Here is a 12,600-nt window from a genome sequence, read left to right as displayed (position 1 = left end):
TGAAAGGTATGATACTATGATTAATGGATTTTGTTGAATACAAAGACAGGTATAATAAAAACACAAACATGGAGCGAAGTGAACGCTAATGCTTATTCAAAAGCAAGAGATTAGAAAGTCTGAAAAAAGACTATTGATACTATGGGTTTTTGAACGTTGTTCGTAGCATTTTCTTCGAATTTACGTGTGTCATTATGTAGGAAGTGTCTTTGGGGTTCTAAAGGGCTTTAACAGGTTTCTTCAAATTTGATTAATACATCACTCGGGTATTTTGAACAATTTTGAAACTTATTTCTAATCAGAAAAATTGGCTTCAGCCAGTGGCACGTCGACGTTTCCCCTTAAAATAACCTCTTTGGCCGGCATTCTTGCTTACCCGTACTCTTTGTTATGAACAAGAAGTTGAATATCTAGAAATTACTAAGGTAGGCTATTTCTTCTTCTTCTTCTTCAAGAAGAAGAAGAAGAAGAAGAGGCTATTTCTACAGTTGATTGATTGCTAATATTTGAGTTAGTCTTGGGTAGACTATACCAGATTTTGCTAATTTGATGTTGTTTTGTTTTATGTCGGCAATATTTTTTCACTGGGGTTAAAATACTAGGTTAATATTCTAAAATAGGCCTCTTCAAAAGGAAATAGCCTAAGATAAAATTCTACTTTTGATTATCTTGGAAAGGGGTTAGGTTAGGAAAAATAAAACTTTCAGGGATGGGTCTACAGGCTAAAGCATGTCCCAGGAAGGTATTTTGAAGTATCTACCTCCACTTCTTCTCTCTCTAGAGGGTCCTGACCTTTGATGACCTTTAAAAATCTGTGTGTTGTAAAACTGAAACCTTGCAAAATAGGACTTAAAAAATTGATATTGCTTAAAATTCTACTCAAATAACAAGAATTGCATTTTCTAAACAAAAGTCAGAGGAAAAAAAAACTGATCACTGAAAATTAAGGTAAAATATTGTTTTGTCAAAATTTCAAAAGGTAAATTCAATAGGTTTCAATAGTCAGTGCCCCCAAGAGAGAGAAGGAGTGGAGGTAGGTACTTCAAAACCTTCCTGGGACATACTTTAGCCTGTAGACATCCCTGAAAGTTTCATTTTCCTAACCTAACCCCTTTTCAAGATAGGCCTAGCCAAAAATAGCTAAAGTAGAATTTTACTGCAAATTGTATCTTGAGCCCTTAAAGGAGCCCCAAAGCTATTTATATAAATTATGAAAATTATAAATTATGAAAGAGCATAAGAAAAACATCAAATGATGTTTTCACTTTTATCCTTGCTAAATCATATGGCCCACTACAAATTTACCATAAAATTTACCCCCCCCCCCTAATGTGCAAATATATACCCTGATTTGGAATATACCGTGAATTGTCAATGGCAAAGTTTGAAAAACTTGAAATGGTAGGACAACAATTTTGTTGTACTTCTTTTATGCAGAAAGCATATTTTGGAAGGTTTTACTTTTATAACACACAGATTTTAAAGGTTATCATAGGTCAGGACCCTCTAGAGAGAGAAGGAGTGGAGGTAGATACTTCAAAATACCTTCCCAGGACATACTTAGCCTGTAGACCCATCCCTGAAAGTTTCCTTTTCCTAACCTAACCTAACCCCTTTCCAAGATAACCAAAAGTAGCTAAAGTAGAATTTTACCCTAGTTGTTTTCAGCTTTACAACTTTGCTCAATCCCAATTTTTAAGGTTTTAAAGATATGTAAATACATTTCCTAAATTTTGAAAAAAAAAGATTGATATGGTTTAAAATTCTACTCAAATAACAAGAATTGAATTTTTTTAACTAAAGCCAGAGAAAAAGAAACTAATAACTAAAAATTAAGGTAAAATTTTGTTTTGTCAAAATTTCAATAGGTAATATCACTCTGAATCTGAAAGAGGGCACTAGAACTTTTGATTACCAATCTAGAGCCCCTTCCGAAGTTCATACAATCACCCTTTCTGTATAAACCTTAAATTCCCCAGGGCATAACTTACAACCCTTGCCCTGAGGGCTGTGTGTAGAGAGGTGTCATCCTCAAAAACATAATTTCTGGAATTTTAACTATGTTGAACAAAATTGCTATCTCAAAATTTTGATTGGAGGTGTTTGGGGAAATTGTGGGCATGGGAGGAGTGTTAGTTGTCCTATCACTTTTGACTATGAAAAAGGGCATTATCCCTTTCAATTTCCAATTGAATCAGCCATTTTTGAAGTTTCTTCTACAACAAATGGCCATCTTAAAATTTCTATCAGATGTATTTTGGGAAGATGCAAGGTGGAGGGGTAGTATCCACCCTCCATCACTCTGAATGTCAAATAGTACTAAAACTTCTGATTAGCAATCAAATCAGCCTCCCTTCAAAGTTTATATGATCACTTCTTTCTTTATAAACCTTATATGTCCGCAGGGCATAACTTACAACCCTTGCCCTTAGGTCTGTTAGCGGTTTGTCATCCTCAAATACATAATTTCCAGACCCTTCAACTGTGTTGAACAAAATGGCTATCTCAAAATTTTGATTGGATATGTTTAGGGAATTGTTGGGCAGGGGAGGGAGGTTAGTTGCCCTTTAATCACTTTCAATTATTAAAAAGGGCACTAGCCTTCTCAATTTCTAATCAGATGAATCCTTTTCAAAGTTTGAACAACAACAAATGGTCATCTCAAAATTTTTATCAGATACATTTAAGGAAAATAGAAGTGTAGGGGGGGGTCTATCCACCCTCTGATCTTTCTGAATCTCAAAAAGGGCATTAAAACTTCTGATTAGCAATGCAATGAGCCCCTTCCAAGGTTTATTTGATCACCCTTTCTATATAAACCTTATGTGCCCCCAGGGCATAACTTACAACCCTTGCCCTGAAGGGTCTAGGGGGGTTGTCATCTCAAATTTTGTTGGATTGGTTTGGGGGAAAAGGGTACAGGAGGGGGTCTAGTTTTGCTCTGACCTCTTTTACTCTTAAAAAGTGAACTAGAATTTTTAATTTCCAATCAAATGAGCCCCTCTGGAGTTTATATGACCACCTGCCCACTCCCTTCTATATGAAGTGACAAAAATATATGTTGGAGACTCTTCACTATTTACGAAGTCAACAGTAGTGCAATTGACTTGGATCAAATTTCTCAGCAGGAAATTTTTGCCACAAGATTTTCAAGAGTGCTGACCAGAGTGTTTGGGTTTTAGGGAATTCAACAGGCTAGATATCAAATTTAGTTCTTTTACCTTTCAAATTATTTTATTTTTCTTGCTGGTTTTATCTAATGTTATAAATCCCATGGGTTAGTTTACACAATGTTATTTTCAAGGTTGTAGACTTCTTTTCTGTATTATTTATATTGTCTTAAAATTTAATATGTTCTTGTGTTTTTTGAATACTCAAATAGTTTATTGGATATTCATATTAGTTTTAGAAGTCCTGCGCTTAAAAATGGATGAAGAGGTCTCAAATACCAGAAGATCAGTAAGAAGTTCGACTAGGGCACAGACATTTGCTACTATTGGTGAGTGTTAGCATTATGTATCTGTTTATTGTACTACACAATCCTTGAATCAACAAAATCAATACAAATAGTGCCTGGGGCTTCCACAGATATTAATCAAAAAATAGGAAGGGGGGGCAAGCCCTGATTTTGCTGAGTAATATGGGGGGGAGGTTGAATCTTCACTTCTTGAATCTTTGAAATTATTAGGACACAATAGTAAAAGGTGAGGGGGGGCTTAGTGTCATTTAATTAAATGCTTCATATTGATAGAAGAATGTACATGTGGTAAAACTGTGGTTATCAGATTTAATCCAAGTTCTGAGATCTTTAATTTAAAAATATGTTCACAACATTAAAAATCAGCTTCAACATAGTCTCCCTCTTCAGGCTCCATGAGCAGATTGGAACAGGGAAGAAAAATATTCACATTTGGACAGGGGAGTAGTGCATGATTTCACCCACTCAAGTGAAAACCCAACTTTATCCAGAAACATCAACTCTAACAGAAAAAAGCTTAATTATTAGCTGGACATTTTCTAACATTCTTTTTGAACAGACCAAACATATGACAGCTCTGTACAGACTCTGGGAGTTTCTTCCAGATCATATTACAAGCTATCAGACAGCTGAAGTCAGACCACACTGATTGAGTATGAGGTTGCAAATCCATGCTCAGTTGAGTGCTTCACCCTAAAACTAAATTGAAAGTCACAAGAAAAATGTTTAGGACCAAGAAAATCAAGAAGTCAAGAAAGTATTACTTTTTCAGAAATTTTAGTAAATACTGCTAGAAGACATGGAATAATAATTTGTAAGATCATTCTGTGATGCAGCTTTAAAAAGAATAATGACAAGCAAGCTTTAAAGCGATTCTAATTTTTAGATGCACTGATTGTTATTTTTTGACAGACCCTTCCTTTTTTTTACCAGGATTAATGTATTCTTTTGCAAATTTTGTACTGCATAAAATTCTCTAACGATCATCAATTTCTGGTGTCATATACAAAGACAAGTTTTTACTTAAACAATTTGGACCATCAAAAAAAAAAAAACTTTATCTTCATATGAACAAGGCTAATAAGCATGTATCATTCAGAGATGTGGGCACCATTGTGTGAGATCAATTTGCACCAAACAATGAGCAAAAAATCAAATGAATAGAAGTAGTTTTAAGTACTATGATCACAGGGCAATGTATATTCAATCACGCTTTGATCCTACTGATCTACACTGTCCTGTTGATTCTTCCTTTGAGAACAGCATAGCAATTTTTTTTTGTAATTATCTCTGAATTTTGAAGATGTCAGATATACTACCTTTTGGCAGAACAAAAACGATAAAAACATCTCAGTAAAATCATTATGTGTAGCCAGATAATAAAGCTTCATTTTTGTGTACTCTGTGTAGGAATATTGAAGGTGATCTTTGAGTTATAGATACTAGAACTTGTTTGCTCAATCATTTCTAATGTTGTATATATTTTCAATATAAATTCACTTATGAAAATGTAGCAACTGGATACAATCCACTTAGATTTACATAACTACTTAACCATGAAAAGATTCCAGCCCCACAGGAGCTTAAAGGGCCAAAAATTTTAGTCAGATTTTAGCCAAAACATGTTTAGACCTTCTCTACCCCTCACTGAAGACCCCCCCCACCCCTAAATTGATAAAATTTCAACTTGGTCTCCCAGTTCCAGCTCCATAGGAGCACATTAAATCATTTTTAGAAAAATGTTGGATGAGCCATTTGGTTTTGAAACGAGGACATCTTCTTTAGATACTTATAATCTTATTTCGATGTGTATTATAATCGTTTTATATTATTAGAAAAAGTAAATAAAGTAACTACCAATTTATTTGTGGTGAAGTTCTTTTATGTCTAAGGATCATTTTTTAAGCAGCATTCGACCTTGGAGCTCTTACTGACGGGGACTCCCCACCACCACCCAGCCATGCTCCACCAAGAAGACGTGCAGGAGGGCCACAAAGAAGTCCTTCCCCACCTATGCTTGAAGAGCAACCTATAAAAAAGAAAGGACGTCCTGCAAAGCGTCAGCCACAGAAGCAACAAGATGTCCTGCCTGATATACCCCCTGAAGAAGAAGGCAGCCTGTATCATATGGTGCTTCAAGGAAAAGCATCACTTCCTGTAAGCTCACTTTCTCGTTTTTTTCTTACGTACAGCCTAATGATATTCCTTAGTGCTAGAGCACTACAATGGCATATAATAAGATAGATTGGAGATCCATATCTTTACCAGAGAGAGAATTGTGACAATCATAACTGACTTGTCAATTTGAAAACGTTGTTTTTAATCTTCGGGCCGTGGTTTGCTCCATTTTTTAATTGTAAATTATTTGTTAGATATTACGATTGTATTAGTGCATAATTTGCAGATTTTAACCTAACTAAAACATTAAAAACAACCAATTTGCCCAATTTAGAGACTTATGAAGATTCTAATAGTGTTGCAGGGAAATATTCTTGATTAGGGCTCTTTTAAGACGGACTTCCTTATTTACTTACTTTTGCTAGAAAAACCTCGGAATTGCTTCAAATGTGGTGTTCTTTGTCACAATTAATTGAAATAATTACAAGTCTAACAACTGAATATGCTAGTCTGGGGTTTGAAAAATAAAATGAAAAGGCTTAGTAAGGATGAATGATTAACCGACAGAGAAGAGTGATTGGACAGTTTTGCAAGTTTTTTATATTCTAGCATGGATAATTTATAATAGCTGACATTTACCTTGTGTATTTTCCTCATGTTCTGTTTGATCTAAAGTGGAATATGCTGCCCATCTCGAAAGGAAGCTTTCGGCACAGTGGTAATCATAACTTATTTCCTGGTTAAGTTTTACATGTTTTTTCCTCTAAAATTTAAATTCAGCATTAATCTTTGAGCATAGATTTATTTTCTATCCCTAGTGTATACACTGTATAGTAGCTTTGTCTGGCTCCTTTTGTCACTTAGCTGCTTTATATAGCAAAGCAGATAAGAACACTAAGCATGGCTGACCCAGGAATAAATAAAAGTAATAATAACACAGCTGTCCAAGGTTTATCTTTACATACATAAACAAGGAGAATAAAAACAACATAATATTCTACGTGAGTCAAAAATGCCCTGAATTTACTATTTTCTGAAAACAATAGCAAATAATGCAAAAAAAGAAACTAAATTACAGGATAAACTAGGAAAAAGAAACTGAGTAATGGTGTGTATAACAAACGATTCAAACAAATAAAAACTAAATTCGCTGTCCTATGAACCATAAACCTACATCTACATGCAGATAGCGATAGTTGTGTTTCGGAAGTAACATTTGGTACTTCGACGTTTTTTCTTACGCAGCCGATTTCGGCTTATTGCAAGAAACTGGTAAGGGTTAAAGTCTTCTTGACTCAGGGCAACAACGAGCGAAGTTCAAACTGCAGACTGACTAGGTGAAAAAACGATTTGAATCCTGACTTGGTGCTGATATAAGCTTTGTTGGACTTAGTACAAAACTGACCTGAGTCTTGACGGTACAAAACCTGCATGAAAACACGAGCTAAGTCCTGACTTAGTGAAAAAAGAGCGTACTTTGAGCTGCGGACTGACTTTGTGTCAAAATGAGCTAAATCCTTACTCGGTACAAAAAAGTGATACATAAATCGGTACAGAAATGAGCTTACAATTTATTCGGCATAAAAATCAGTCAAGTCCTGAATCACAGTACAAACAAGCTAAATTATGACTCGGTGCAAAATCAAACTAAACCGAGACTGAGTAAAAAAAAAAAAAAAAAAATCCAAGCTGCAGAGCGAGCTGTTTCAAAAATATGTCAAGCCCTGACTCTGCGTAAAACGACTTATGCACATTCTAAATGTAAAAACAAGCTCAAGTCGTCCTACCTTACTGTGAAAACGAAATAAATCCAAGCTTCCGCTTGCTTCGGTTCAAAATCAAAATAAGCTCTGACTTCGTGAAAAAAACATCTGAGTCCTGACTCATGACAAAAACGGACTAAGTTATAATTCGCTGCCAAAACAGTTTAAGTAAGTATTAGCTTTAAGTTAAACTGAGACTCGACTTAGTGTTAAAACAAGCTAATTCTTGACTTAATGCATAAAAGAGAACTTAGCACAATCTTCAGACAAACTGACATGATGTAAAGAAAGAGCAACATCCAAGCTGTAAACGAACTCGATGCCAAAAAATAGGACTAAATCCTAACTCTTAGAAGAAAAATCTAAATCTATACTGGGTGCAAAAAGGGGCTATGTTCCACCTTAATGACGAAACGAGCCAAGTCCAAGCTGTGGAATTTCGGCACTCGTCGCAAAAAGAGCCAAGTCCCGACTCAGCGCAAAACGGGGAAAATTCTGAATCAGTACGAAAACGATCTATTACTGGTGATTTCTTTTCATGTTTAGTTTGACTTGATGTTTTATGGTTTTTTTTTTAATTCTTCCTAGTTCTTCAAAAAAAGAAGAAGAAAAAGTACCTAACCTTTATGTCACCTTTAAAATTTTAAACAACATACAGATTCTTTCCAACTACGGCAAAGATAAAACCAGCCCCGTTCTAGAATGGGGTGTTTGTAGAGTACCCCGTTCTTGCAGTTTTTTTTCTATATTGGAAGGACCACTAGCAACTAGGAGAGAGGTTATCGGAACATAACTCTTCAATCGACAGAGCCATGAAGTTACGCCAAAGGTCCGAGAGTTTTGATTCTGCCATGGTCTCAACATACTGAAGACCGCTTCAACGCATTGTCAAGATAACTTCGTTATGTTTGATGACTCCTCCATTATAGCCCCCGGTTAAAACTTTGTTGCAAATTTTCAGGGAGACTGTTGAAATAAAGAAGAATATCCACTAAAAGTCTTTTTTAATAGGGGTATGCGAGAAGCTTTTCTTAACCAGATTAATAGTGCCTTTATGAATTCCGATCATTCTGTGCTTTACCACAAAATCATATTTCGCAAACTTATGGGACTACTGACAATTTCATACCTGGAGAGAGATTAGCGTAAGCCTTTTACAAAATAAATTTCGAATTAAAAGATTGATCCGCCATTCAATATCATTTTTTTTTTTTTTTTTCAGTTGCCTTTTAACTGTTACTCAAGTAAGGGTGCCTTCTATTTTAGGTTCATTTTTTCAAGTTTTTCTGTTTGTATTGTCCTTTGGACTTTTATCTACATCTTAATCTTAGTTCTGCACTGAGGACGGTTGAACAGAGGTTTCGACTGAAACATGTATTCTTCTCTCGTTTGTCCCACTGGCTGTGATTTAAATTTTTTTTTTTTCATTCTCCTACAGTTTCTCGTTGTGTCGTGTTTAGTCAATGTGGTCTCGGAAATTATTTAAAGCTTTTAAGATAAAGTAACACAGGATCAGCTTGGATGCATGATGTATTTTTAAAAGTAACTCAATTGGTCGTATGTCGGGGAATAGAGCATAAAGTTACTTTAAGCAGAAACTCAATATATTTATATTGAGACCAATTTTTCAGAAGAAAAATGTTTTCTTGGTGCACATTATTTTTAAAAGTTGGAGGGAGATACAGCATTTGATCGATAGCAAAAATACAAAGCTAAATTATTGCTCCTGAATAATAATAATAATCTTTATTCGTTCCCTTTATCACACTGTAATAATATGGGTATCGTCAATTTAAGCAAAAAGAAAGAAAAGCACAAAAAGGCACAACACCAAGAAAAACACAAATGATGAACCATCACCTCTACTTCAGGACACTATTGTTGTAACATCTGACGTAGTAGGGAACAAAGTATTTTAGATATCTTGTTGTCGAGTGTGTAGTGTGTAGGCGGGCACTCCAGCAGTTTTTTTCCCTCTTTCAGAGTTGCCAATTTTGTTTTGTTTGCGTGGGTCTCTGAAGTAAACGGAGGAAGGATATCTCGGTGTGTTGAGGACTTCAGGATGTCAGCTCCAAACTTCATCAGATTTTCATGCCTCCTTTCCTCCAGTGTTTGGAGCTTAAGTTGACTCAAGCTCAAGCTTTGTTCATAGTTTTATAATTCGGCCCAAGAATTATTTTGCAGGCTCTCTTCTGAATTGTTTCCAGTTTGTTTTTGTGCTTCTCTGTAAGCGACGGGTGCCAGACAGGACAGCCGTACATCATTACGGGCATTACATAGCTTTTATAGCACCAAGGAAGGAGTTGCTGGGTCATCCCAAACAGTATGAGACTAGAAAAAGATTTTAGAAAACCAGATGCCTTTGCTGTGATCTGGCTGATGGTATCTCCAAACGAGAGATCATCACTAAATGTGATGCGATGTATTTTTAATGATTTCTATGTATGGAGAGGTGCAGATTCATTTGTGCTCTTCCTCTTTTTCAGGAAGTTGACATGCATTACACAGCTTTTCTCGAGGTTTATCTGGAGCTTCACTTGATCGGCTTGATCTTGAAGCTCTGCAACAAGGGGTATGAGCTGATTGGAAGCTTGTGGCAGAAATTGCAGCAGGCTTAACGAAAGATCCTCTGCAAATTTATACCTCTGTTTGTGTTGCCTCATCAGTCGGTTGATGACAATGACAAATAAGATGGGACCTAACTTGCTTCCTTGGGCAGCTCCACACGTGATGTCTTGGAAGTTGGATGTTTCCCCGTTTTCGAGTTGTACGCACTGTTGACGAACAGAAAGAAAACTTGCGATAGTACATGAGAGAAACTGCAAGACTTCCAGGGCACGGGATTCGTTGATTACATTCTCATGATCAAGCAGATCAAAACCTTTCACGAAATCAGAAATGATTATTTCAGCAAGGGCCTCGGGATTTTCTAGGTGCTCTAGTAGATCATGAAGTAATCTGACCAGATACTGAGTTTTGCTGTATTCCTTGACGAAAACTGAACTGCATAGGATTGATTTTGTGTTCTACTTCTGCTAGTAGCCACTGTAAAATAAAATCTTCGAAGACTTTTGAAATGATGGGCATCTTTAAAATTGGCCTGAGATCGGATGGGAAGGTCGGTGATCTTTTCTTTGGAATTGGTGTGATAAATGCCTTTTTGAGCTTATCTAAGAAAATGTATTCCAGTAGGCACTGGTTATACACCATAGCCAATGGTGTAGCCAGTAGGGGTAGCATGTATGTAACAGCCTTATAGGAATTTCACCAGGGTACGAGGCTTTCCTAATGTCTAGGTTTTCGAGTTTTTCTTGAACCTGGGAAACTGTAATAATGGGGATGTTTTTGATTGGACCATTCTGTAGCATAGTCTTGAGGGGAGGTTATTGGCCGCAAATATTTGAAAAGTGTGCATTAATTGCTTTTGCGGTTACATTCTCTCTTTGCTGGTCCCTCAGGATGGATTTAGGCTTCTACTGTGCCATCAGTTTCCGTACAGTTGTGTGGAACTTTCTTGGGTCACTGGCTGACAACTTAGCAAAAATTTGGTGTCCATACAGACGTCTAGCTTGCTTTAGTAGTCTAACTATTATGTTTCTCTTCCGTTTATATTCGTCAGAGTGTGGCTTTGTCTCATAAAGCATGTCTCGCTCTGCCATTGCTGCTTTAATTGTCAGAGTAACCCATGGTTTATTCTGTGCTCTAATTGTAACTCGCTTTTCAGGGAATAATCGTTCATACTCTCGAATTGTTTGTTCATAGAGGAGTTCAGCCATGCTGTTTGCGTCTTTGTTTTCGAAAAGGCGTAACCAGCATACTGAGTTGAGCCATTCTGTGTAGCCAATTATACCTTCTTCTGTAAGTGGACGGTAGGTGAACTGCTTTGGTTTAGTAGGTTTCATTGTTGACTTTGGCCGTAATATAACTGTTGCACGGTCACTGATTGGAAGTGGTGCTTCCGCCGAAGGATCTAAGTAGAAATCACCAAGTGTAGTAAAAATCAAGTCAAGGGTGAACACTTGTCGGCTGGCCAACCGTTGCTACAACACTGTACACTCCTCAGGCGAACGCAAATCAAGTTTCCCCAGGACATTGACCCAAAGAAATTTGTTCCCCTTCTCCAAAAAAATGGCTGAAAATGCCGTTTTCTGCGTTTTGAACTCCCCCCCCCCCTCCCTCCGGTTATAATAATGGCTGTGGGCTACCCATTATCACCAAAATTTGCTTAACTCCCTTGGGCTAATATCAGGGGTGTCTGCTATTTCCGTGCAGGTGTAGATTTCGAGATTAGATTCCCCACCTCCCTTCACCAGACACGCCTTTTTTAGGTTATAACATGTCACTTTTGTATTGAAAGGCCAACAGTTTATGTTTATAATTTTTTTTAAGGCCATTGTCTATGATTGGATGGAAAACTATAAAAACAACAAAGAAGATGCTTTAAGGGAGCTGATGCAATTCTTCATTAGTGCATCTGGCTGTAAAGGAAAAATAACACGTGATATGCAAACACAAATGGAACATGCTACTATTATTCGAAAAATGACAGAACTTTTTGACGAAGAATCAGGGGAATACCCATTAATAATGTCTGGAGTAGTGTATAAGAAATTCAGAAATGGTTTTTGTGATTTTGTTCAAACTTTGGTGAAACAGTGTCAGTATTCAATTTTGTATGATCAGTATATGATGGACAATGTTATTTCACTGCTGCTTGGCCTGTCTGATTCTCAAGTTCGTGCATTTCGACATACAGCAACGTTGGCAGGTTAGTTAAAATTACTTTTTTATTTTCCTTTGAACAAGTTCCCGGCTATAACTGAAATTGGCACTGAACTTCGAGGAGAAGCAGCAGATGGTGGCATTTGTTTTAATTTTATTTTAAGCATATAGTTTTTTCTTCCACCGTTGAGTGTGTTAACCAATAACAAAATAAAAAATTACCTTGGCAAAAATCTATATGTGTTGCTAAATCACAACCTTACATTCTATAAGTAGTAGTAGAATTTATAGTTCATGGTGTTTATCTCAAAACAAGAGAATGATATACTCTTTTTTCTTGGAACGGTTTATTTTGCTTCTAAGAGTCATCCAGTGGATGTTTGATTACTGTTTGCATTTGCACGGGATTGCTTTTCCATAGGAGGGAGGAAGGCAAATCAAAAATATTTAAGTATTTTTAGCTCTAAGAGTACTTTACATAGCTGTTTATAGTTTTAAACAAAATATGCCACACCGCCC

General features: G+C 36.4%; 1 protein-coding gene across 2 annotated transcripts in view; it reads left to right on the top strand.

Annotated features, from left to right (window-relative positions):
* The first annotated feature begins 482 nt into the window (after positions 1 to 482).
* Positions 483 to 12,600, top strand: part of SA1 (stromal antigen) — an 85,238-nt gene continuing 73,120 nt past the window's right edge. Inside the window, exons 1-4 of one of the 2 annotated variants that reach the window (XM_089099502.1) lie at positions 483 to 510; positions 3,404 to 3,499; positions 5,388 to 5,635; positions 11,749 to 12,127. In XM_089099502.1, the coding sequence (XP_088955628.1) occupies positions 3,427 to 3,499; positions 5,388 to 5,635; positions 11,749 to 12,127 (700 nt within the window). In that variant the 5' untranslated portion in view covers positions 483 to 510; positions 3,404 to 3,426. Of the gene's footprint in view, positions 522 to 3,403; positions 3,500 to 5,387; positions 5,636 to 11,748; positions 12,128 to 12,600 lie in introns of both variants that reach the window. The other variant, XM_089099499.1, reaches the window with a different exon arrangement.

This window comes from Artemia sp. Qi Xiang Cuo, chromosome 13 (assembly GCF_049724085.1).
Source record: "Artemia sp. Qi Xiang Cuo chromosome 13, ASM4972408v1, whole genome shotgun sequence".
In the NCBI taxonomy this organism is placed as follows: Eukaryota; Metazoa; Arthropoda; class Branchiopoda; order Anostraca; family Artemiidae; genus Artemia; species Artemia sp. Qi Xiang Cuo.
Note: the sequence above shows the minus strand (reverse complement) of the source record. Positions and strands in the feature narration are given on the sequence as shown.